We start from the raw sequence: 27,167 nt of genomic DNA, 5'->3' as shown, positions 1-27,167 counted from the left end.
CGATACTGACGTTTGCCACTAGTGAACTACCACAAAGCATAGAAACTGGCTACACTAAGACACCTGTCAGACCATCTATCCCAAACCCCCGCCGATGTTTCCATTGTCAGAGATTTGGCCATGGCTCTCAGAGGGGCCGCGGTCGACCTACCTGCGCAAAATGTGGTGTACAAGGCCATGCCTCACACACCTGTAATGAAATGCCACTATGTGTAAACTGCGATGGTGACCATGCTGCTTGTTCACGCTCTTGTCTGCACTGGAAAAAGGAAAAAAAAAATTATCACACTGAAGGTCCGAGAAAACATATCACTTAGAGAAGCGCGAAGAAGGTGTTCGGCCTTTCACGGCCCAACCTACGCTGATGCGGCGCGTCAGGGGGCAGCGTCGCGTCGGCCACCGCCACTGTCCCAGCTCACGCAAAGTGAGCCACCGGCTGTGGCGGCTGCCGCCGTGGTGGCAGCAGTCAAGACTGCTTCACCTACCAAGCCAGCGACTGATACCGGCGACTCCAGGGTTTTCGGGTCTCACGACCACGCCTCGCCAGGCGAGGTCGGAAAAACAAGCCAGCAGCTCGCGTACGCGGGCGTCCAGTGCCTCGCACGAGGCAATGAACACAACTGCGGCACCCCTGGTACCGAAAGAGTGGCGCAGCTCCCTGGAGCGCGATCGGGGCCCGAAGACGGCTCTGTTACCTGAGTTCCAACTTTCCGTTTGAACAACAGCTACTTCCTTTTCGTACACACAGCACCACTTTACTTCCAATATGGAACCGCAAAAACACACTTGAAGTCCGAACACATCAACTTTCTACGCAGTTACATTATTTTCCGAAAGGACCGGAATGATGCCATCGCGTCATCTGGTGGTGTAGCTGTTATAGTAAATAAAGGAGTAGCGTGCACACATTTACCACTCCGAACGTCCCTGGAGGCAGTGGCGTATTGCAAGATAGTGACATGTGATTTATTAACTTTTATTTGTTCTATGTAACTGATATTGTGCCTTTAGAGAGATTAATCTTATCACTTAGAAGCGAATGTGGTTATGTGGATGTGAAGCTGCGCAGGCGTGGTGTTAGCCTATATATTCATGTGTTTTATTTAATAAAATTCAGTTGGAAGTTAGCGCTTGTGTGTGTCGCATTCTCCTGTCTTCCGTCCCTGACGTTCGCGCTATTTAGCTGTTTTGATGATGCTGCAATTAAGTGTATACCACAAGCATCTGGACTGCCCGGCAAAACACATGTGCCGTGGTGGAGCACTGAGTATAGAAATGCGCGCAAAAAACAAAATAAAGCATGGAGGCTGCTTCGGGACTCTCCCACATTTAGGAATATAAAGTCCCATGACAGGAGAACGCGCCGACAGGCAAGAAGCGAAAGTTTGCACAAGTTTTTATCGGGCATTAATTGATACACACAGGAGGCCACAGTCTGGAACATGGTTAGCAGAGTAGCAGGCCGACAAGCACATTCACTTCCTCTAGTAAACACACAAGGCGACAGTTTGGAAGACCAGGCGAACTTCCTAGGTGCACACTTCGAACAGGTGTCGAGCTCGTCGCACTATAGTGAAGCTTTCCAAAGATACAAAACAAGAATCGAAAAACAGGAACTAGAACGCAAATACACAAAACACGAAGCATACAGTGAACCTTTCTGCATTGCTGAGCTACAAGCATCGCTTAACTGCTGCAATAATTCCGCCCTCGGCTCCGACCATGCTGTATATGAAATGTTGAAACACCTGCCATCTGAAACCCCAAAAGCCCTCATTTCACTGTATAGTGCTGTTTGGTTTTCCGGCGTGATCCCCTCGGCCTGCAAGGAAGCCATTATTATTCCGATTCTAAAACAGGGCAAGGACACATCCTCCGTTACGAGCTAGAGGCCCATTGCATAAGAAGCTGCCTCTGTGAACTTTTTGAAACGAGGACAAACCGCCGGCTTATACATTTCCTCGAAGCAAACAAATCACTTGACCTATACCAGTGCGGTTATCGAGAGGGTAGATCTACCTCTGACCACCTTATCCGTATCAAGGCTCAAATTCGCGACGCTTTTGTCCACAAGCAATTCTTTCTTTTGCTGTTCCTCGATATGGAAAAGGCCTACGACACCACATGGCGCTTTGGCATACTGCGAGACCTTTCACACTTAGGTGTCCGAGGAAAGATGTTGACCATAATGGAAACTTCCATATTTCACAGCGCAAGACGACAACACAGTAAGGAACACAAGCCATAAAAGACTGGCTGGTTTCAATAAAATATCAGTTGTCAGTCAGCGCTCCGTGTGTCTTGTGTTCCTTACTGTGTTGTCGTCTTGCGCTGTGAAATATGGAAGCTAGAAACCAACTCGCCCAACATATAACCTTGTGCATAATGGAAAGCTATTTGTCCAATCGCGCGTTCCGTGTTCGAGTGGGTAATGTCTTGTCCCGAATATTTGTTCAGGAAACTGGAGTGCCGCAAGGTGGTGTCCTGAGTTGCACACCTTTTATTATAAAAATGAATTCCCTACGTCTGTGTATTCCACGGAATATGTTTTATTGCACATATGTCGATGACGTGCAGAAAGGTTATAAATATTGCAACGTTTCAATGTGTGAGCGGCAGCTCCAGCTGGGCTTGAACAAGGTCTCTAAATGGGCAGACGAGAATGGGTTTACGCTGAATGCACAAAAAAAGCACATGCCTCTTATTCTCCCGAAAAAGAGGTCTCCATCCCGATGCAGATATTGACCTACATGGTCATCGTCTGTCAGTAAAAACAGAGCACAAGTTTCTAGGGCTAATTCTAGACACGAAACTTACGTTTATATCACATATTAAGTACATAAAAAGCAAGTGCATAAAAACCATGAATATTCTAAGGGTATTGTCACGCACTACGTGGGGTAGTGACAAGAAGTGTCTGTTGAATCTTCATAAAAGCCTCATACGCACGCGTCTAGATTATGGGGCATTAATTTATCAGTCTGCAACACCAAGCGCGTTGAAGATGCTTGACCCTGTCCACCACTCGGGCATTCGTCTTTCTACGGGCGCTTTTCGCACCAGCCCCGTGGAAAGACTCTACGCCGAATCAAACGAGTGGTCGCTCCACATGCAGCGATCTTACTTGTCGTTTGTATACTATCTCAAAGTGAACGCGGACAAGGAACACCCTTCACACCCCACAGTCAATGATTTGTCTAGTTCTGGCCTTTTCGACCACCGTCTTTCGGTGAGACATCCCTACTCACTTCGCTTAGCTGAGGAAACGGGTGTGCCACTTTTCGAACAATCTCTAATGGCTCCCGCTGCACCACTACCGCCGTGGCGGTGGCAGCTTATAGACTGCGATGTATCTTTCGTGGAAGTAACGAAACGCGCGCGTATTGGACATATCCGTACGTACTTCCTTGAACTGCCGTACAAAAACACTTTTCCAGAATTCTTTACAGACGCTTCAAAGTCCAATACTTCTGTGTCGTACGCAGCCGTTGGTCGATCCTTTTCCGATTCCGATATTCTGCACCATAATTCAAGTATTTTGAAAGCAGAAGCTTACGCGATACTTGCGGCCGTTAAACACATTAAACAAGTAAAGCTACAGCAGTAAGTTATAAACACGGATTCCCTAAGCGTGGTAAAAGCATTAAAAACTTTGCACAAACACAAAAACGTTGTACTTGTCTCGCTATACTCTCTTTTATGCACGCTCTACACACTCGAGCAAGATGTCGTAGTGTGCTGGGTGCCAGAGCACCGCGAGATTCACGGCAACGTGTTGGCGGACCAGCTAGCAGCATCCGCCCACGAAAACAGTTCAAATACATCCATAGCTATTCCCCCACTAGACCTAAAACCCTTCGTCAGAAGAAAGCTCAGGGCCTTTTGGCAGAGCACATGGGATATGCAGACACAAAATAAATTACACGTTGGTAAGCTGTTTATTCCTACGGCACTCGGCGACAATGCGCTATGGCGACAGTCAAAGCAAAAGCACGGGCTCCGAGCCCAAGCGGCGTTCAGAAGAGGACGACCCACTAGGAGCCTCTGGAGAGCGCAACCGTTAAAAAGTACCAATTGCTTCGCCACAATTACCCCGGGTACGAAAAGGGAGCCGTCCGGCGACCTAACAGTTCGTCGCTATGAGTGGGTCATAGTAGGCCTTGAGGCGCTCCACGTTGACTATGAAGCGCTCTCGACGGCGCATGTCCGAAGCTGGTTCGATGGGTTCGATCACGTAGTTGACCGGGGATGTGCGCTCGACGACCTGGTAGGGGCCTTCGTATTTCGGCAGTAGTGTTGAAGAGAGGCCAGTTGCAGTGGTAGGGACCGAGAGCCAGACGAGCGCTCCGGGGAGGAACGTGGACACGGAAGTGGTGGTGCCACCGCGAAGGCTCTTCTGCCGCTCTTGTTCGTGCGTTGTAAAGGTCTTTGCAAGCTCGCGACACTCTTCAGCAAGCCTGGCTGTGTCAGAAATAGGCGCACCATCAGATGGATCCGGCTTATAGGGTGGTATCGTGTCAATGGTGTGGGACGGGTGCCTTCCGTACAACAGGAAGAAGGGTGAAAAGCCAGTAGTGCTCTGAGGGGCGGTATTATAGGCGTAGCTGACGAAGGGCAGAATGACATCCCAATTTGTGTGATCGGCGGCGACGTACATTGAGAGCATGTCGCCAAGCGTGCTGTTAAAGCGGTCGGTTAGGCCATTCGTCTGCGGGTGGTAAGCAGTAGTTTTGCGGTGAACAGCACTGCACTCTTTGAGAATGGCTTCGACGACTTCCGACAAGAAGACACGGCCTCGATCGCTGAGAAGCTCCTGGGGTGGACCGTGACGCAGCAGGAAGGAGGCAACATCGCGCGCTGTAGCCGCCGGGAGGGCGGCGGTTTCGGCGTATCGCGTTAGATGGTCAACGGCGACGATGGCCCAACGGTTACCAGCCAAAGTCAGAGGAAGTGGTCCATACAAATCGATGCCCACGCGCCCAAACGGACGGTTAGGGCAAGGTAATGGCTGTACACCGACTGGTGACACGTGCGTTGAAGGTTTTCGGCGTTGGCAATCGAGGCAGGAGCGGACGAACTTCTGCACATAGCGGTACATCCCTCGCCAGAAGTATAGGGAACCCAAGCTCAAGTTTGCGGCGCGACGACAGCGCCGTGCTAGCCACGCTGCGGCTCTGTCGGAAAGCTCTGAACCTTCGCGCGGCCGACTCAGCCCCTTTCACGGTAGCGGTAGCGCACGTGCGCACGTGTTCTTGGGGGCGATCGGAGATCTTTGTTCGTTCGCGTTCGTTCTGCGGTGCCTACGTCACAAAAGTGAGAGGAGGCGCAGCTCTCCCGCCTAGAACCGCCGAGAGGAAGAGAACAGCCAATCGTGAAGCGGAGAGCTTTCCGGAAGTAGACGCGCATCCTGTGACGTCGGCACGGGGACCGTGAAGCGTTTCTCGCCTTTTAATAAATATAATTACTTTACATAAAATTATTGTTTTTGCTTCTCAAGCTCAAACACTCTTTCAAACGGCAGCAGCTTTGAGTAATGATATTTAATAATGTTAGTTTTTTTTCGACGTCGTCGCTAGATGGTGTCGCGCACGCGAAAAAAAAAAAGAGAAAAGTAGCGGCTGACGCAGTTTCAAAATGTCGTCCCATCGCAACGTCTGCGTTGGTTCTCGGGTGTCGGATCGTCAAAAGGAGCTTCTGCTGGCTTTTGTGAAAGAGCACCCACAGATCGCGACGCTGTCGTGCCCGCTGGAGCCGTCGTTCACGAGGGAGGACCGGGACGACATGTGGCAGGAGCTGGTAGCGCTTTTGAACGAAGTCCCTGCGCGTAACACCACAGCCTTGCCAAACTCCGAGAGCAGCAGAGGTGAGTGCGAGCACAATTGTATTGTGGTCGGTCATCTTACACGTCCCGCTTGTGCTTTACAGCGGCACCGGAGGCGGCCAGATTACGGGTTACCGCGGCCGCGTCGTGCTTGACAGGGACCGCGCGGGTCGACAGTACGCGAGGCCCAAAGTTCGGGTGATCTGAATCGGTAAGCACTGGCTTAGAATATCATTGTTACTTGTATGCTGCGAATTAGTGTGCTCATTTGCTTCGAGCCATTACGCGCTGTCAGTTTTACTTTTTCAAACAATATCGAGTGAATCACCCGGCCGCCGCGTTGGCTGAGGTGCTAACACGTTGCGCCGCTGAGGACAGAAAGCAAAACAGCCACATTTGCGGTGATGACAAAAGAACAGCCGCGAACTATATTCCGAAGCTCATTAGAGCACCCTACGTGTTCCAACCCATTTCTCAGACCCTCGAGTCGAGTGAGGTGCGTAGCCAGTAGGCTTGCCTCCCTCCACCCCTCTCTCCGAAGTCTGTGTGTCATAGCATGCCGCTGTTGAAACATTCTAAAAAAAAACATTGTTATTGTCCACTTCCACTCCATACTTCTTATTGCACTCAGTGTGTCAATCAAGAAACTTCCTACTATAACAGGTGAGCCCTGCTCCAGCTGCTGATGGTGTGGCTGAAGAGGACGTGGCCCAGGATCTTCCCCGTGCCCCAACACGTAAGTTTCACTGATGTTTTTGATTAACTGTAGATGGTGTTACATGCTCACAGGTGATGCTCATGCGTGCAGGCATATGTTTGTGAAGAGATGACATCTGTGGGCATAAAGACAAAAGGCTGCACAAAAAAATTTGGCAAACGGTTGCAGGAGCTAGTTGTATGCATAACTGTCAGATGGAATAAACGGGTGTCCTGCCTTGCAGTTATGGTGAAATGTAGCAAAAAGGTAGCATTGCAAAAATGTTCAACATCTTGAAATGTTTCCCTATTTTGTCAATTGCTTCAAAAGTGAAACTGAAAATGTGCTATTGCTAAATATACTGTTCAAAAAGCAAGCTCGTTATATAACTTTTTCACATAGCCATCATACACAAATGCACATGTTTGCACCTGTGTTACACCTGCTTGCTGTATGTTTTGCATACTGCAGCAGCTTGGGTTTCGGAAGGAGATTGTGTCGGTCATCGCGTAAAGCCGGGCAAACGATTGTGTAGCCCTGAAAAGGGCTGTTTGGTTGCTTCTCATGCAGAGGTGGTTAGAGGCGTGAGATGCGTTTGATGAGATGAGCGAAAATGAATTCCGGCACCGCTTTGGTCTGTCCAAACGAAGTGCGTTGGTTGCGCGGTGAACCAAGCACCATTCATGGTTGCCGTTGGGTCAGTGGATTTTCAACAGAGAGGAAATTGTTGTACACACTGAAACTCTTCACGAACAGAAGCTTCCAGCGAAGAGTCGGTAGCAGGAAATTTATAGATGATAATGGCAACATATTTCTTGGTTTCCAGCTCATCCGCAGCTGCGAGATGGGGGCAACCGGCAGGCCGAGGCGCTGGAGTTACTAGCTGCAAACACCAGGCGGCAGGGCCAGGCATCATTGGAAAGCTGCGCCAGGTTCAACTTCTCGGTGACGTGGTCCACGAATTGCAAGGCGTTGGTACCCTCGCCCGGGCCCTCATTGCAGCGGAAGGCACCTGCACAGTGATTTGTAAAGACTAGTTGTACATATATGTAGATTTATTTTTGTTCACATCACGAGCTATGATACGCTGCCTTGCTTCAATGGTGCCCTGCAATTTTTTCTCAGTTAATTTTCTTTCAGTTAATTTTCTTTTTCTGCATACCAGAAGCACTGATGCGCTGTTTCATTGTACATAGTGAAGTGTAGCTCAATGGTAAATCGTGTCCTGCGATGTCATTTCTTTTTAATCTCATCGTGTGAGGTGATGCATTCAGCAGTTTTGTAGTACATGTGCATAGCACAGTGTGGTTTCATTTATAAATCATGTTTTGCCATGTCATTTTTTAAAATCTCATTATACAAAGTCATGCATTCAGCAATTTTGTAGTATATGCACATAGTGCACTGTAGTGTATCTTTATGTTTATAGTGTATACGTGTAGAATATTGTGGCACACTGTACGTTTTCTATCGATTTTTACACATCCTAGAAAAAAGGAAATGCGTTTGTGAACGGTCTAGGTTGCACAACAATTTTGAAATATTGCAAGACCAAAAAATAGTTGACGAATACGTGTTCTGTTGCTTAGAAGTGTTTAGACAATAGGATTGGGTACAAACAGAAATCAATAATAGAGGAAGACATATCAGCAACCGACAACTTGCATTTTTTTTGCGAGTTCGATTAATACCGGTTCGACTGTGCCTTGTTTTCATGTAATACAATGACTTTCGTGCTGCGAGACGCGTGTGTTGCTGCAGAGGAGCAGCAGGCACTTTGTAATAACTCCATTTGTATATTATAAAAGGAAGCTACTTTTATATTCTTTTCCTTGGCATTAAATTTAAGGGATGTTTATTTATTTTGCTTTTTATGTGCATTGCTCGTGATACTTGTAATAAAATTTCAATTCTGACACCACCCATGTTGTTCACTTCATTTACAGGCACCATTCTTGTTGCACTAAAGCTACCGCATGTTGCTGTCCTGATTCAAACAGCCTTTTCAGGTTACCACTTTGGCTGTGAATGGCACCATGTGCCATTCACAGTTGAGCTCTCACTTGTGCTTAGTGTGAAGCGCCATATTTTACAACCTGGTCGAAGCATTTCATCAGCATGGCGTTGTGTGACAAGGGGGCATAGGTCGGCAAACTCACTCATGAGTCGACTCACTCAGATTCAGATCGAGCTGTGAGTCCAAGTGAGTAATACATTGGTGAGTTCGAGTCCGGGTGAAAACATTTTAGTGAGCCTGAGTCCGAGTGAATCCGCTTGAGGAAAATTTTGGTGAGTCTGAGTTCGAGTGAGCCCCAAGAGCAAAATATATTTCACGAGTGAGTCAGGGTGAGCTTCACATTTTTTGCCAACCTATTCAAGGGGGTTATTCATTGATAGGAGAACACTGTTTCGTTGATATGTGTAGCAAACATTTGAAGTGTAGTAAAAAAAAACAGTGACAAACACAATGAACAAAGACAAACACGCACCACACAATGCTGCCGAGGTCGTTGCAGGCGGCGGCGTACTCTGCGCAGGTGCTCAAGCATGCAGGCCCTGTGGTTCTCGAAACAGGTTCACTACACGGTTGCGCTGCTGCTGGCTCCCGTTGTGGTGGTGGTAGCTCAGCTGCTGCTGGCAGCAGCTCAGCATCGTCGGTGTCGTCATCGTCCCCTTCGAGAACAGGCTCATGTGCCGCCAACGCAATGTCGTGCAGAGCTGCACAAGCAGCAATGATGCTTGAGCAGCTGTGCACAAGCTTACAGCGATGCACCACTCCACAGCATTGCGCATGGCGGTGTGGGCCTTGTTGTGGTTATCAGGGGTGCCACGAGCTGGTCGTCCGGGCACTGGTGTCAGGAACCACGGTTCTAATGTATAGCTGGAGTCTCCTGCACGAGGTCGGCATGACAGCTGTAGTGATAACGTCTTGAATGTGGCAAGCATTGACAGCACTTACCAAGCAAGCCGAAGTTTTGCTTCCAGGTGCTGACGGAGAGGGCTCCCCCGCCATACCCACGAGTCATGACATGACCCCAGGAAACATGGACTGACATCCAGAGGTCGGCATCACATGTCTGCAGAATTCAATTCAGTCAAAATTGTACCCATAAATGACCTTGGGTACAATGTTGGGTATTATGTTAATGTAACTACATCTGTCTTCACTGTTACTGACTGTTGAAACATAGCTATGGACAAATCATCGACAGGGTAGGACTTGTACCATAAGTTCTAACACGAGGACAATGCAGTGTCAAAGGGTAGTCTGCATGTTTACTGCTTGGAACAACCCATCTTCCAGCCACCAAAGCCTTTTAACCAAATTGCTGCTGTATGTTTAAGGCAATGTATTACAAAATATCTACAACACGAAAAACTTCGACTGAAAAAAGGGTTATGAAACAATGCGTATTTAATGTACATGCTAGGGCGCGTTCCGAGGGACCGAAATAAAGCTTATTCATCCATCCATGTATTGATCTATGTAACGTCCATCACGACAATGAACAATAAGGACATACTATGGCACATTCTGGGAGCGCTAATCTCAACAAATACAAATCGAGAATCAAGCTTCGGGTACACATGGCGAACGAGCAACGGTAATATTATGCACTGTGCAGGCCGCTGAACCAAAGTGTACTCCGCGTCACATGATTTCATCGCTTATCCTAAGCGAAGTGCCCTTAAACGAACTAATTCCCGTTCTGGATAGATCGAAAATACCGCTCCCACTATACTCAGTTGCAACAGCCTCAGTAAAGCGGAAAGTTTAAGCGATATAAATGAAACAATTCGCTACGCATACAATGCATGAATAATACTCACGATCATGGTGTTGAATGCGTAGAGTCCCTTCCCCGACATGTAATGCGTCGTGTCCGCGGAGCTCAGGCCATGGGGCTTCGGGATTGCGATGAGCGTACCATCCACGCACCCGACCACAACGGGAATCTGCCCGAGCCGCGCGAACGCCGCCTTTGTTCGCTCTTCGCGTCTGTGGTCTCCGGAAAAGGCCACCCACCGTTTTTGCCCGCGAACGACAGTAATGGCGTGTTCCTGACGGACGACTGCGACAGGCCGCTGAATTCCTCGCAGCCGACAGCTCGCTGGAAGCATCCGATCGCAAAAAATCTCAGCGCGCACAACGCCTTCCGCTCTGTTTAAATCCCACTGGTTCGTTGGCACCCGATGACGGGGCCGAGATCGTCGCACAACCAAGGTACAGTACGTTTCGAGAAACGAAAGCGACGCCGGAATTCACACTCGCTCATCTCTTCAAACGCATTTCGCACCTCCTACCATTCTGCATCTGCTTCGAGAAACGCCAACGTAGCAAGGAAGCACCGTTGCAAGCGCCATTTTCTCAAAATCAGCTGTTGCGGCAGCCGCAACCGCCGCATCACTCGAAATACATGCTGTGCGACGCCATTGTTCGCTCGAGAGAACGCGAGCGAACGGGCTCGCTCTCCGTTCACTTTTAGCAGACGACATGCTCGTTATGACGCGGCATGACGTCACCAAAAAAGAAAACATCAAGGAAATAAAAGAAATGGCCACGCCCCTTAGAGTGGCGTGAGTTGTCCGGCTTCAGCCAATCGCGTGCGATCATCAGAACGAACGCGAACGAACGGCGCAGAACAGAGATCTCCGATCGCCCCCCTTCTCTCGGTGCGGGTAACTGGGAGGCCGTCAGCTGGGTACGTTGAACCGAGAGGCTTGCTGTGCGAAGCTGCGCATTTCCAAGATGGCAGAAGCGACCCCGCGGAAGCGCAAGCGTGGTCCGAAGTATTGCGGTTTAGTGGCCAGCCACAACAGTGCAGACAAGGCACACGATTCACGTGTTAAACTGTATCGGCTCCCGGGCGTGTCGCACGATAAATAAAGGCGGCAAGCGTGGATAGCTGACAGCGCTGTCTCGCCTTCTATTTTGGCTGTCTGAGTTCATCGGTTTCGTTCATTCCGACTACCTGAATCGGTAAGTAACGGGGCGCATGCACGCAGCGACTACAGTAATGATTACTCGCTGTCTTCTCGCATTGGTAAAGTCCAGTTACGGTTGTAGGTGAAGCAACTTTGTGTTTTGATTCCCCGTGCTCGTGAGACCTACCCGTCGTTGTTGAACGTTCACATTCGCGTTATACCGTTAGCGTTGCGCGGTTGGTTGAATTCAACTGAACTCCGCACATTGTCAGAAGTTCGGCGCCTGCATTTCACGCGTCGGGAAGGCTGCTTTATCACGCCGGAACGGACGTCTGTGCATTTTCAGCAAGCTTTGACATCGTTCTGCAGGTTTGCTTTGTTTTTGGCACTTTATTGGGGTGATATATATTTAAGCCGCTAAATATAACTGGCACTTAATACATGCTTTGCAATTGCAACCTTGAAGTAACCACCTTCTGAATTTGTGCGATTTTCTAGCCGCGTTCACGTAACAAGTTTTATACGCCTGTCAAGTCGATATCATAAAAAGAGACTGCAAGCGTGACGCGAGAGCCGAAAAAACGAGGCAAGCAGTTCATCTTTCTTCACAGTGGTTGAAGCTGAGCTAGCTGCCTCGCGTCTTAATCGGCGGGTGATTCTCCAGCGGCACGGAGGACTTGACTCTAACCTTCTCAGGAAGCAGTGCCATGGCCGTATAATCTTTTTTTCGCACGCCGCAAACGTTTGTTCACGAAAGTACACGGCTGCTACTGTAAGCATGCCATATCAAAACAACAATCATATGATTCGTAGTCCACGCCGCAGAACATCGATAGCGTGTACGGCTTCATTTCGGACTGCATGTGGACCATTATTCATCTTTAACATGACAGAATGAGACTTACCTCGAGGTATACGTCCTACACGGTGTAATCGCGACTTGGGAAATGCATTTCGCTTTGAGTCGGGCGTGGTTGTCGTCGATCGTCTGCTCTTCACCGTTAACGTGATTGACGAGCCTTTCTCATTTTATCAAGTTCGCTTTTCGGAAGTGCCAGTCAAGCTTGAAAATCCTTTTGAAGCCGCACTGCAAGCGGTACATTGCGAGGCGCCGAAAGTGCACAGCGAGAGCTCTGCACGTGCACAGAAGCGAGCAGCAACGCGGTGGAGAGAAGGGAAAACGCGTGCTGCGAACACCCCAGTTTCTGTTTTTCTGCCAGAGATGGTGCTGCCTGTCAAGAGCAGCAGCGTCGCTAAGCGTTGCTTGGGAAGCCTATTGTTGTCGAATGCGGTGGTAAATTTTGGATACCCCAGAGTGCGCGCATTGCGGATCAGAGTGGAAGGACTCGCATATTTCAGCACGCAGACTTCGGGGTATCACAAGTAGCCAGTGGCGCCCGTCGGCGTTGTAATTGCGTCGGTGCAGTAGGTCGTCACGAATGACGAAATGGTGGGCTTGACGACGCAACGCGCGAGTGGTTGGTGTTGCCGACGGATCAGTGAGTAAGTCTATCAGCGAGGCGATCCATTTATCCTTGCGCTGCTCGGTAGCGATGGCGTGAACGTCGATGGAAGGAACATTGTGAGATACTGAGCAGGAGGCATTGTCGTCTGGCAAGGGGGAGCGCGAGAGGTCGTCGGTGTCAGCATGCCGGCGTCCATTGCGGTACAGCACGCGGATGTCGTAGTCTTGCAGGCGAAGTGCCCAGCGGGCGAGACGGCCTGAGGGATCCTTCAGTGACGACAGCCAGCATAGTGCGTGATGATCGGTGACGACATCAAAGGGGCGACCATACAGATAAGGTCGGGATTTTGTAAGGGCCCAGATGATCGCCAGGCACTCTTTTTCCGTGACGGTGTAATTGGTCTCGGCTCTTGTAAGTGTACGACTTGCGTATGCTACGACATATTCGGAGAACTCTGGTTTGCGCTGTGCAAGAACAGCGCCGAGGCCTACACCGCTGGCGTCCGTGTGTACCTCCGTTGGCGTAGTATGGGAGCGGCGTAGTATGGGAGGGGACGTCAACAGACGACGGAGCTTTGCGAACGCGTCGTCGCATTCGGACGACCACGAATTTAGGGGCACTTTACTCCCAAGGAGCTTCGTCAGCGGCGATATGATGGGGGCAAAGTTGCGTATGAAACGTCGAAAATATGAGCACAGTCCTACGAAACAGCGCCGTTCTTTGACGGACGTAGGTTTAGGAAAGTCGGCCACGGCCCGAAGCTTGGTCGGATCGGGAAGGATTCCGTCCTTGGACACGACGTAGCCTAGGATTGTCAGCTGCCATACTGCAGATCGGCACTTCTTCAGATTCAGTTGGAGGCCGGCGTTGCTGAAACGCGTGGGTGTCAATCGCGTCGTCGCGGCAGGGGATAAACATCCTTCTGAGTGATCTTGTTGAGCCTTCGGTAGTCCACACAGAACTGCACAGAACCGTCCTTCTTGGTAACGAGAACAACAGGAGATGCTCATGGGCTGTCCGAGGGTCGAATAACGTCGCGTCGAAGCATATCGTCGACTTGCTCGTTAATTACCCGATGTTCTGTGGGAGACACGCGATATTGCCACGCCCACTTCTTGTCTTGTTTTGATGTATCCGGGTTTGACCGGCAGGGACGGATATCAACGCTCGACGCTGTCCGCGAAGTAGTGTTCTAGAAGCTTCGCGATTGTAGTAGATCGGTTTGTTAAGATTGCGCCCCGCACGCGAATGTTCCAGCTTTGTCTAGAGATTACGCCGCCACCAGCGATATTGCTGGAAAGTTCGAGAGCGCCTGTATAAAAGCCGACGCGCGTGACCGCTTGTCAGTTGATCGACGGACGATGCCCTGTTCGCCGCTATCATTGTACAGCGTGTATTGCTGTAGTTCTAGTTCTTATTTTCCGGCCACAAGTTCGGCCAAATAAACAGTTTCACCCTGCAAAGGCCGACTGCTGTCTTCGACGACGTCACGACCACGTGACATCTGGCGGAGGTGCTGCTTCATGATCCGGACGCCACCGCGGAGCGCTGACCCAAGCCGGACTTATCCTGCGAGCTTTGTAATCCTACAAAATTGCTCTAGGGATGTGATCCTTGGATTGGACTTCCTAAGTGACCACGGCGCCGTCATCGACCTGAGGTCTGAGTCGAAAACGCTAAACTCAGACAAAGCGCTCCGGCCCTACGCGACGCCGGGGAATCATGCATTGAATGTGATATAAGAGCAGGTGACCGTTCCGCGGCGCTCCAGCGTCATTATTTCCGTCGGCACCGAAAAACCTGCGAACCTTGCAGGCGTCATCGAGTGCGATCAGTAACTACTCCTGAACCGTCAAATTTGCGTCGCAAGAGGTATAGCCGAACTCCGTGACGTTAGAGCAAAAGTAGTGCTGACAAACTTCAGCCACGAATATAGTCACCTCAGCATTGGTACGACGGTCGCCTACATCGACGAATGTGTGGCCGCCAGCAATGCTTTCGCCCTCTTCGATGCTGCCGAACCTGCTTCGACGAATCGAGGTCCCGAACCAGATTTCGACGTCAACCCGAGCCTTCCGAAGGTCAAGCAAGACCAGCTGAAAACCCTGCTCCTGCAATACAAGGACTGCTTCTCGTCGTCATCACGAATTCGACAAGGTCCGGTGGCGAAACACCGAATAATAACGGAGGAAAGTGCGAGGCCCCTCCGTCAGAGCCCCTACAGAGTTTCGACGCGAGAACGTGAGGCCATAAAGAAACAAGTCGACGAGATGCTACGCGACAACGTCATCCAGCCGTCCAAGAGTCCGTGGGCGTCACCCGTGGTGTTAGTGAAGAAGAAGGACGGGACACTGCGCTTCTGCGTTGATTATCGGCGCCTGAACAAAATCACGAAGAAGGACGTGTACCCCCTCCCACGAATAGACGACACCCTAGATCGACTACACAACGCGACGTACTTTTCGTCGATGGACCTCAAGACCGGCTTTTGGCAGATCGAAGTAGACGAAAGAGACCGAGAAAAGACCGCTTTTATAAGGCCCGACGGCCTCTTTGAGTTCAAGGTCATGCCTTTCGGTCTTTGCTCGGCACCTGCGACGTTCCAGCGCGTCATGGACACCGTGCTGGCCGGATTGAAGTGGCAGACGTGCCTTGTGTATTTGGACGACGTCGTCGTGTTTTCCTCGACATTCGACGAGCATCTCCGGCGGCTTGAGGCAGTACTTCAAGCAATCAAGGCCTCTGGACGGACCCTGAAGCCAGAAAAGTGCCGATTCGCGTACAACGAGCTCTTGTTTCTGGGTCATGTGATCAGCAAGTCTGGAGTGCGCCCAGACCCGCGGAAAACAGCTGCCATCGCGGACTTCGCGCCTCCCATCGACAAGAAGGCCGTGCGCCGATTTCTCGGCTTATGCGCCTATTGCAGACGCTTCGTCAAAAACGTTTCACGCATCGCCGAACCACTGACGCTTCTCACGAAGGCTAACTTGGAATTCAGGTGGGAAACGGAGCAAGTGCAAGTATTTGAGGAACTTAAACGACGCCTGCAGACGCCACCCCTATTAGCGCATTTCGACGATGGCGCCGATACGGAAATACACACTGACGCAAGCACATGTCCAGGAATTCGGGACATCGACAACTAGCGCCATCTGTTGCTTTGGCTGCTGAGTGGCAGCGTCACTGAATGGGAAACGACCTTTAAACATTTATTGTAGTGCAACGCCTCAATATACGCTTGAATCACTTCGTCCATATAATCTGGGAGTCATCATCTCACAGTGCGAGAAGTTTTGCTTTATTCCCATAAACTTCCTGGGTTCGAGAACCACTTTTATGTGCAATGTGAAACTCCATAGGAGAGAACTTAAAAATTTATATAAAAACAATGCGCCCTCATCTGCTTAAATCACTGAAGTGATTCAATCTCGATGATTCAATCTTCGCACCTGTGAAGTTTGGCTGATGTGGCGAAGTTTCTGAGGTTCGACGGGAAATTTTGTAAAACGGTGCATTGCAGCAAAACCACCTTATAGGGGTGCATGCGCTTCATAGTGTTTTCGGTGGCCCCAAAACACGTGAAAATGTCAGTGTTTTTATACAAGTTTGTTTTTCTTGAAGCTGCTCAAGATATGGATTGTATGAATACTGTGGAGTTCTTCAGTTGATAATTAGCAATGAAAAATCGTAGGTTAATTAGAGCAGATGATCAAAAACGAGAATAGTTCCTCGTAATTCAGCAAGTAAAAATTAACAAGAGACATTGATACGCATGCGAATCTTCCTCTATTGAGTATATGTAATTAGAGGTACCCATGAATTTAACAATTTATTTAAAACTTATTGGTGAAAGCGGTCAGTACAGAAGGACATGTATCATATATATATATTTATAGGTAGTATTGCACCGTACACCATTGATACTAGATGGCTGTCGCATGTAACTAGCATTAGCTACTGTTATAGCTAATTACTAATAAATGGTATAAAAGATATGGTAATCGTACTCCGGAATTATTAATACTTACACTTAGTGTTAATTAGGTAAGGGGTAAATAAGAATAAATTAATCGGAGGATCCCGTTGTAATGCATCACATGCAGTGGAGACGAAGACGATGAAAGATATAAGAATCTTAAGTTGCTAGTTAGTGATTAGGGTATTTTAGCCTAATTAGATGTAAGAATCTCAAGTTTCTAATTCGTGATTAGGGGTCTTTTAGCTTAATTATTATGGATAATTAACAAAATTGGCAATGACGTACCCGCAAGTATTCACACTGACTGAGGTTTAGTCATCAACATTATGCACATTTGCACCCTCACGATAAGTCATCACTTGCAACGATGAAATCACAAATTTTAGGCTCAATTCTGTAATAGGTTTAAACACCTGGCGTTCTTGAACGTGCACCTACATCAAAGCAAGCGGGTGTCCTGCATCAAAGCAATACGGCCGCCATGGCAGGCAATCGAACCCGCTACCTCGCGCTTAACAGCGCCACACTTTATCTGCCAATTGCTCCCACGGCGGATAGACACTATGTCGGTGGCTCTGTAATAAAATTTATTTAGCTGACGCTAAGGAGACCACTGTAGCCTATGCTCTGGAGGGAGATTAATTAATTAAACTACTTTAACGTCCTTAGTCAAATGCATTGGTCGTCCCACCCTCACCCTGAAGCATTTTCAACCTCGCCCGTTGTTGCACAGCCTCCGGGTATCGGCCCAGTCGAGTTTTGGTACCAATGGTCTTGGCGCCGCAAGCCGGATTTTTAAAATCACGAGCCATACAACGCTCTCGCCTTAATGAATGATAGCTACTTAGCACCATCTGACGGTGCGAAGTGTTTATTGACATTATTGTATGATTGAGACGATGACAATGCGGAATGCGAGGAAACCGAAGAATTTCATCATCTAAGATTTCTGACCAATTCGCGGTCAGTAGATTAGCAGGTGAACATCGTGTCTACCAAGTATGAAAATAATAAAAGGTAGTCCGTGCATCTCAGAGGGGGCCACACTTCCTGCGAGATGTGAGTCGCGCACTACAGCACACTGCTTTTAGCGTCATTGATTACAGCACGTGACTTCAGTTAACCTCCCATTGCGAGACGCTCAATGCGGTCACTCTAAAGGCGACGCGAAGAAAAACAGAAAGAAGGTGGGGCTCGCCATGTAAGCAAAACAGGGCACATCGCCTACGATACGTAAGGGAAGGCAGGGAAAGAACTCCGCTTGCAGAGTTCTTTCCCTGCATCGCCTTGGCGAAGGTATAAGGCCAGCGTTAATAAAACCATCTGGGGTTTAACGTCCCAAAACCCCGATATGATAATGAGAGACGCCGTAGTGAAAGGCTCCGGAAATTTCGACCGTCTGGTGTTCTTTAACGTGCACTGATATCGCACAATACACGGGCCTCTAGCATTTCGCCTCCATCGAAATGCGACGACCGCGGCCGGGATCGAACCCGCGACCTTCGGGTCAGCGGCCAAGCACCGTAATCACTGCTCCACCGCGGCGGACAAGGCCTGCGTTGACAACAATGTTTACCTTCTTGCGGCACGGTAACAGGGCAGTTCAATGCCTCCCTACTATTGCAATAGTTAACAGCGAACTTATCGACAAAAAAAAAAGACATTCGTGAAATGCTTGCTCCAAACATCGCCTGGTGAGGTGCTACGTTGTCTTACGGTAAACAAATACACGACACAGAGAATAAAAATAAAACGGCTTTTCGAGACCTCTCCACGTCCCTTGCTCAAATAAATGAAATATTTCAGCTCGTAATCAATATGTTAAACGGGTCCTGACGAGGGGCCTTTTAGCGAACTTTACCATGTAAAAATAGAAACGCGCTATTCTGTCCCGAATAAAGCTGGCCGCAAGAGCCGGGTTTCAAGCCGCGACCTCCTACATTTCTGCAGACTAGCATAGGCAGTCAAACAAGAAGGCGGGTTTCTCGATACTTTATATGAATCTAATCTGTTTCATTACTCTTTCACCAACACTTAGCAGAGAAGGAAACGCGGCCTGTGTAGCATGTCATGCGTAAGTCAATGCACTTTCCGACGTATAGGTATGTTATTTAGAAACAAAAAGCGCGCAGTTAAAACTAAAGCGACTTTCTTAAAACCATTCTTTTTAAGATAATCGAGCAATATTCTGCATGCAAAGGTATTCATTCTTCCTTTACGTCTGCTGCTTATTGAGCTTTCAAGAAAAACGTCTGTGGCAGCGCACACGGCCAGGCGTCTTCACATAATAGCGCAAAATATTGATTTTATAAATTGAGGCCAACAAAAATTAGGGACGTCAAGACACTGCACATTCGGAAACCCGCAATCGTCATCACCCCCTCCTAAGCTTGCATTATTTTCTGGAAGTTAGTTTATTCACATTACAAAAACAGCAGCGCTAAAGGACGCGTTCTTGCTTTCTTTTAAGAAAACCGTCGGAGCCCACTACAATATTATCGGACGAAATATATTGAAGCGGCAGGGGATGAGAAGAAGGGCAGCACGCTCTTTCGAGAGTTCGTAGTTATCAAGCACAGCCAAGCGACTTGTATGTGTTACCCTTTCAGTGCAACAGAACTGCTGACTCACAGTCGGGCAGCCCAACCGGCCGCTCGTCGCATGCGTTGCGGTTATCACTCGGCGACTGAGGTTCGCGCTCGCAGGTTGTAGCGGATATCGTCGTCGTGCTTTTTTTATGTATTGTGGTTTTCTCAATCCGCGCGATTACGGCAAGCGTTATCGCGTGAATTTTGAACGTTGAAGGTCCGTAGGCCACGTGGTGTGAAAAACGGTGAACTAGAAGCGATGTCCCGAATTCCTGGGTATGGCTTAGGACTCGGTGCCGTCCTTGTGCAAAAAACTGACGGGCTTGAAAGGGTTATCAGTTATGCTAGCCGGTCACTATCCAAGGCGGAAGCCAACTATTCCACAACAGAAAGGGAATGCCTTGCCATCATCTGGGCTACGTCAAAGTTTCGCCCCTACCTCTATGGCAGGCCCTTCAAAGTTGTCAGTGACCATCACGCCTTATGTTGGCTAGCTAACTTGAAGGACCCTTCAGGTCGTCTCGCACGATGGAGTCTGAGGCTTCAAGAATTCGACATTACCGTCGTGTACAAGTCCGGACGAAAACACTCTGACGCCGACTGCCTCTCTCGTGCCCCCGTGGACGCACCGCCGCAAGACGACGACGATGACTGCTTTCTCGGAAGTATAAGTACCGACGACTTCGCCGAAAGGCAACGGGCCGACGCGGAACTGGGAGGCCTTATGGAGTACCTCGAGTGCAAGAACGCCGTTGTTCCGAAGGTATTCAAGCGAGGACTGCCGTCGTTTTTCTTACAGAACGGCGTTCTCCTGAAAAAGAACTTCTCGCCACTTCGAACGTACTACCTTCTTGTCGTGCCCTCATCATTGCGACCAGAAGTCCTCCAGGCCCTACACGACGACCCGACGGCTGGACACCTCGGTGTTTCCCGCACGCTCGCCAGAATACAGGAAAAATACTACTGGCCGCGCCTTGCTGCCGACGTCGCCCACTACGTCAAGACTTGGCGAGATTGCCAGCGACGGAAGACACCGCCGACTAGACCAGCAGGCTTCCTTCAGCCGATCGAGCCTCCTCGGCGACCATTCCAGCAGATCGAGATGGACCTCCTGGGGCCGTTCCCAACGTCGACTTGCGGAAATAAATGGATCGTCGTGGCTACCGACTACCTCACCCGCTACGCCGAAACAAAAGCCCTGCCCAAAGGCAGTGCCGCTGAGGTAGCCAAGTTCTTCGTTGAAAACATCGTCCTTCGACACGGCGCTCCAGACGTTCTCATCACCGACAGAGGTACGGCGTTCACGGCTGACCTGACTCAGGCGATCTTGAAATACAGCCACACAAGCCACCGCCGCACCACCACGTACCACCGACAGACCAACGGCCTCACCTAGCGTCTAAATAAGACCATCGCCGACATGCTGGCCATGTACGTCGACGTCGAACACAAGACGTGGGACGCCATCCTTCCGTACGCGACCTTCGCGTACAACACGGCCGTACAGGAAACGACGCAGATGACGCCATACAAGTTGGTCTACGGACGGAGCCCGGCAACGACGCTCGACGCCATGCTACCAAACGTGACCGACGAGGAAAACATCGACGTGACAACCTACCTACAGCGCGCCGAAGAAGCACGACAGCTCGCCCGCCTACGGATCAAGAACCAGCAGATGACTGACAGCCGCCGCTACAACCTTCGACGACCCCACATGGAATACCAACCCGGTGACCGTGTATGGGTATGGACGCCAATACGCCGACGAGGACTTAGTGAGAAGCTTCTTCGACGATACTTCGGACCGTACAGGGTACTTCGACGCCTCGGCGCACTCGACTATGAGGTTGTCCCTGACGGCATTACGAACTCTCAGTGGCGCCGTGCGCGACCTGAAGCCGTCCATGTCGTGCGCCTTAAACCGTTTTTTGCGCGTTAGCGAGCCTGGGGACTCTATTTTTTTCCTTTGTTATTGTAATTTATTTTTGTATGCACTTGTTTTTTTTCTCTTCTATGTTCTTTCACAAGCATCGGGACGATGCTTTTTCAGAGGGGGCAATGCCACGCCCACTTCTTGTCTTGTTTTGATGTATTCGGGTTCGACCGGCAGGGACGGATATCAACGCTCGACGCTGTCCGCGAAGTAGTGTTCTAGAAGCGTCGCGATTGTAGTAGATCGGTTTGTTAAGATTGCGCCCCGCACGCGAATGTTCCAGCTTTGTCTAGAGATTACGCCGCCACCAGCGATATTGCTGGAAAGTTCGATAGCGCCTGTATAAAAGCCGACGCGCGTGACCGCTTGTCAGTTGATCGACGGACGACGCCCTGTTCGCCGCTATCATTGTACAGCGTGTATTGCTGTAGTTCTAGTTCTCATTTTCCGGCCACAAGTTCGGCCAAATAAGCAGTTTCACCCAGCAAAGGCCGACTGCTGCCTTCGTCGACGTCACGACCACGTGACAATATGGACATTTCCGCAGTGGTGGTTGGGCGCCAGTGTGGATGCGATGCGTAACAGCGGACGTGCGGCCGAGAGAAGTTTGCCCGACATCGAAAGAAGAACGAAATCCTTCCAGCAGGCACAGAAGCTGGGAACGCTGGACGGACGTAATGTCAGCAATCGAGGGACCAAATACATCCGCGGGTGATGAATCAGACGCCGAAACGGCACTGATGGTACAGAAACTGGTGCAGTGCGAGTCAGCGGGTGCGTCCAGAACTTGTGCGTCTTCGAGGGCCTCTACTCCGCCGAGACATTCCCCTCGGAACAACGTAACAACGTGCGGAATGGGTTGGTAACATAAATAGCGGTGCTACCCTGAGTTACGTTCACGGTCGCGAAAGGTACCAACGCAGTCAGATGGCGAAAGGAGTGCAATGGTGTCGCAGAGACCGGCGCAGGCAACTGGCACGGCCGTCGACGAGTTTGGAGAAACTTCGGTATCGTCTTTGACGAGGATCTTGATGAATGCCGATAAACTGTCTACCGGCGTCACATGCGAGAACGGTGAGGGTTCGAGGGTGGCTGGTGCGCAGTGAATTATGGCATCGTGGAGGGGGAGAAAATCCCATCCCAGGATGACGTCGTGGGAGCATGCAGCAATTATGATGAACTCGACGTCGTACAGGTCATGGGTTCGAGTCCTAGGTCATCTAAATCGAAATCAACGAAGCTTTTTCTTCGGGCATTCCTTTCTCATCTGTTCCTGTGCATTTTACAAAATGTCACTTCAGTGACGAAAATGACTTTAGTCATTTGAAGTCTTGGTGGACCGGCGTAATTCCTGTTAAAACAAGTCGTCTTCGTCGCTCCAGTCGTTGCCGCATTTTCATTGCAAAATGTTTCCAGAGCACGGCACTCTCCTTCAAGAAGTTGTAAGGTCCTAGCTCTCCGCTGTTCCATCATCCAGGAGAGCTTCAACTTGCGATGGACCGCTGCCACCGGGCACAGATCGGGATCCTACTGAACTTGAGGAAACCTGTGTTGACGAAGAAGCAGCAGCGATGCATGGCACTGCTAGAAGCACTTTACTTCGAGGTACGAGTTGTATATAGAAAGCGGACAATTCGTGGTATGCGCGCGTTTGCCACCCTGCAAGAGCACACGAGGTGATGGAACAAGCGGGGAAGAGGCACAAGTAGGTTTCAGCTTACCTGTTTGTGGCAGCCTGCTTAAGGGTGCTAGCAAGAGATGTGGAGTGCTTGATCGCTGCTACCGCAGCAAGGATTGACAGCTTCGCTGCAGGACGTCAGTATACACACAGGGTGTTCTTTTTCTTTTAGACAATACAGATCTTGAAAAAAATTCTAGGACAGTAAGGCTTCTGTCGTTTTCGCACACCATCTCTACGTCGAGGCGGAGGCTAATTAACTTTTTACTTGTTGACTTAAGGGCAATCGTTTACATTGGAAAGTTATGATGCATGAAAATTTATGGCATACGCATTTGTTTAGAAATCACAAAAGTTGCACGTAATTTGCGATATTCGTCATCAAATTCCAAGAGAAATATCGAAACTGATCGTGCACGAAACGCGACGACTCTGTTGTGACAGACCGGAACTACCCGCCACAAGGAAGTGACGAAATTTGACTGAAGTTTGACGAGACGTGAATGAAATTTGGAAAATAATAATAATATCTGGGGTTTAACGCCCCCAAAATTTGGAAAAAGCCGGCAGATCCCACGAAATGTGGGAATCGATGTAATGCGAAGCAACCAGCAAAGAGCTGCATATATCGTCTTGTTTGTCACTTAGGTCATTGTTTGTTTCATGTCGTGACATCTAGGTCACTATATATCGCAAGTTTGCCATGAATGCATGCATGTACAATCTGGTATATGCCATGTTAATGAAACGTGTATTCTGGTATATTTATTTATTTATTTATGTTCAATACTGCCAGTCTCTTTCCGAGACCATAGCAGGTGGGCATACAGGTTGGACATGCAAGTGCAACAAAAGAAAAGCAGGAATCCAGTGCAGTGATCAAAAAGTTATACAATGTAATTTTCCTCATAATAATGAACAATCAGTATGCAAATATACATATGAAAATCATATACAGATATATAAAAGAACCAATATACAAATATATAATATACAATACGCACGTAATATAGATACATTACAGAAAGCAAACATGAAATGAAGTGCTACACAGGCAAGGTACAGCAAACCAGAAAACACTCTGTACTGAGCACTTGGCCACTGATATGCTTTCAATGGTGACGAAATGAATGAATCTGCGGCAGGTAGCGCTATTGTATTAATCAGGTGATACTCTCTACTTGTGAGACAAAGTCAGATAATGAATTCGCGTTAGTAACCGAGGGATCCAGACAGTTCCATTCCCTGTCAGAACGCGGAAAAAAAGAACGCTTGAAAGTGTCATTGTGGTAACAGTACTCTTTTAGTGTGTGCGAACGTTTGCGCCGGGTTACGGGAGACTCTGATGGACAGATGTACAATGATGTGTCAATTTTATAATAGTTGTGAAGTAGCTGGAAAAGAAATTTCAGGCGCGCTTGCTTTGCTCGAACCGCTAGCGTTTGGAGGCCACACCTTGTTAGCATATTTGTGGGATAATCAGTGCGTTTATATTTGTTGCAGATGAATCTAGCAGCCTTCCTCTGTACATTTTCTATTTTTTTATGTTAGTGCCTGTATAAGGAAACCATACTGTGTTAGCGTATTCTAATGCCGGTCTAATGTAGGTAGTATAGGCTAAAACCTTGGTAGATTGAGGGGCTAGCCGGAGGCATCTGCGAAGATAAAAGAGCTCGCGCAGAGCAACTGAAGTAACATTGGAGATGTGCGCATCCCATCGGAGATCTGACGTAATCGTGACACCTACATATTTTTGTTCATTCACTTTTTGAAGCCCAGTGCCTTTAATGCTGTAATCATAATTGATAGCTTCTTTCTGTTTATTTATTTATTTATTTATTGAAAATACCTCAGGGACCCTGTACACAGGGTTTTACATGAGGGGTGGGAGAAACAAACAAGTTAGTTCATATTTACAAAGTGTGACTCAACGGAGTTCTTGAAATTGGCATGATTGACGTGAAGGACGATGTCTGCGGGAAGACTGTTCCAGTCGATGGCAGTCTTGACAAAAAATGATTGCAGATGCGTGGCGGTGCGGGCACGGGGAGGGTATACGGCTTTATCATGGCTGATGCGTTGAGAGATGCGATGAGCTGGATTGATGGGAGAACAGTTACGCAAAACATGAAAAAACTTATGATAGAGTGAAATCCTTGTAATTTTGCGGCGCATCTGAAGACTAGGCAGGCCTGCTTTTTTCTTTAGGTTAGTTACACTAGTAGTGTAAGAGTAAGAATAAATAAATCTAACTGCGCGGTTTTGTATTGATTCTATTAGATCGGTTAGAAAGCGTTCAGGGGGATCCCAGACGGAACAAGCATACCCTAATTTGGGTCGGATTAGTGTTTTATAAGCTAGTAGTTTCACCAGAGGAGATGCATGTGTTAGATTTCGCTTAAGATAGCCTAAAGCACGGTTAGCGGCATTAGTAATATTGGTTATATGAGTGGTCGAAGTGAGGTCGTCACAGAGAGTGATACCTAGGTACTTAGCATTAGGTTCTGAGGAGATGAGGCTGCCGTTAAGGGAATGTTTGAACGCCGGGTAGTCGTGCCGTCTGTTAAATGAAACCAAGGACGTTTTGTTAGTATTCACCAGCATTACCAATCACTGTACCATTTGTCTAATTTTAGTAAGCCGTTTTGGAGCGCTAGGTTATCGGTGACGCTAATGATCGGGCGATAAATGACACAGTCGTCGGCGAACAGGCGTATTTTTGAAGAAATATTACTAGGCAGGTCGTTGATGTAAATGAGGAAAAGGAGTGGACCCAATACAGTGCCTTGTGGCACTCCGGATAAGACAGGAGATGAAGTCGATGATGAATTATTTGCATGCACAAATTGCTGCCGGTTAGTAAGGAAGTCCTTAATCCAATCGTAAACAAGGGGATGTAGGTTAAGTCGCGAAAGTTTTAATAGCAAGCGTTTATGTGGTACTTTGTCGAAAGCTTATTCGAAATCGATGAAAAGGGCGTCTACGGGTATGTTTTGATCGAGGCTAACATCAATATCGTGGAGGAATAGTGCAAGTTGGGTTTCGCAGGAAAAAAATTTTTGAAACCCATGTTGACTTGGATTAAAAAAGTTCACAGAATTGAGAAAATTGACGGTATGAGTATAGATGACATGTTCCATGATTTTCGAGCAAACACTGGTTAGAGAGATCGGGCGGTAGCTCGAGGGGCCTTTCTTGGGGACTGGAACAATCTTACCCAACTTCCATTCATGAGGCAGGGTGCTGCATGACAATGACTGTTGAAAAATATGAGACAGAATAACACTGGTTATGCACTTGGTATTTTTTAACACTTTAGAGTTAAGTGTGATCATATATGATCAGATCATGATCTGATCATATATGATCATGATATGGTCATATATGATTCATGATCTGCTATTTATATTCGACGCGCACTCAGGTCATGCCATACCGATTTTGGTATATATCCAGCTAACAAAACGGCCGCGAGCGCACCATAAGCTTGGCGTCTAAAGCATGCCCTACATGACATGCGCGTCATGATTGTCATATAAATCCTGTTATTATGCTCGTCAGACAGTCACGTCACGCCATACCAATTTCGGGGTAGATCAAGCTAGCGAAACGTCCGCCAGTGCACCATGAGCGTGGCACGTAATTCATGTTGTACATGACATGCGTGTCATGGTTTTCATGTTAACTCGTGCTATTTATGTTCGTTACACAGCAACGTCGCGCAGTACCAATGTTGGTATGTATCAAGCTAGGGAAACGGCCCGCAGCGCACCATGAGCGTGGCACGTAAGTCATGGTGTACATGACATGCGTGTCAGGATTTTCACGTTAACTCATGTTATTTATGTTCGTTGCACAGCAACGTCGCGCAGTACCAATGTTGGTATGTATCAAGCTAGCAAAACGGCCGCCAGCGCACCATGAGCGTGGCACGTAAGTCATGCTGTACATGACATGCGTGTCAGGATTTTCACGTTAACTCATGTTATTTATGTTCGTTGCACAGCAACGTCGCGCAGTACCAATGTTGTTATGTATCAAGCTAGCGAAAACGGCCGCCAGCGCACCATGAGCGT

At 48.6% G+C, this 27,167-nt stretch overlaps 2 protein-coding genes across 3 annotated transcripts in view; both read left to right on the top strand.

Annotated features, from left to right (window-relative positions):
• The window catches only part of LOC119395585 (phosphotriesterase-related protein), a 328,646-nt gene that overhangs the window by 141,298 nt on the left and 160,181 nt on the right, over positions 1 to 27,167 (top strand). The gene's annotated exons all lie outside the window — the stretch shown is intronic.
• On the top strand, positions 5,633 to 6,184 carry LOC125758915 (uncharacterized). Its single transcript, XM_049416686.1, has 2 exons — positions 5,633 to 5,863; positions 5,926 to 6,184. The coding sequence occupies exons 1-2, from the start codon at positions 5,635 to 5,637 to the stop codon at positions 6,021 to 6,023; spliced, it is 327 nt and encodes a 108-aa protein (XP_049272643.1). The 5' UTR covers positions 5,633 to 5,634; the 3' UTR covers positions 6,024 to 6,184.

Source organism: Rhipicephalus sanguineus, chromosome 6 (genome assembly GCF_013339695.2).
Source record: "Rhipicephalus sanguineus isolate Rsan-2018 chromosome 6, BIME_Rsan_1.4, whole genome shotgun sequence".
Classification (NCBI taxonomy): Eukaryota; Metazoa; Arthropoda; class Arachnida; order Ixodida; family Ixodidae; genus Rhipicephalus; species Rhipicephalus sanguineus.
Note: the sequence above shows the minus strand (reverse complement) of the source record. Positions and strands in the feature narration are given on the sequence as shown.

What these genes read in the sequence shown, in the direction of transcription:
- LOC125758915 (XM_049416686.1), top strand. Translation starts at nt 5,635, where the DNA reads ATGTCGTCCCATCGCAACGTCTGCGTTGGTTCTCGGGTGTCGGATCGT. An exon ending in AAACTCCGAGAGCAGCAGAG is followed by an intron (nt 5,864 to 5,925) that starts GTGAGTGCGAGC and finishes TGTGCTTTACAG; the next exon opens with CGGCACCGGAGGCGGCCAGA.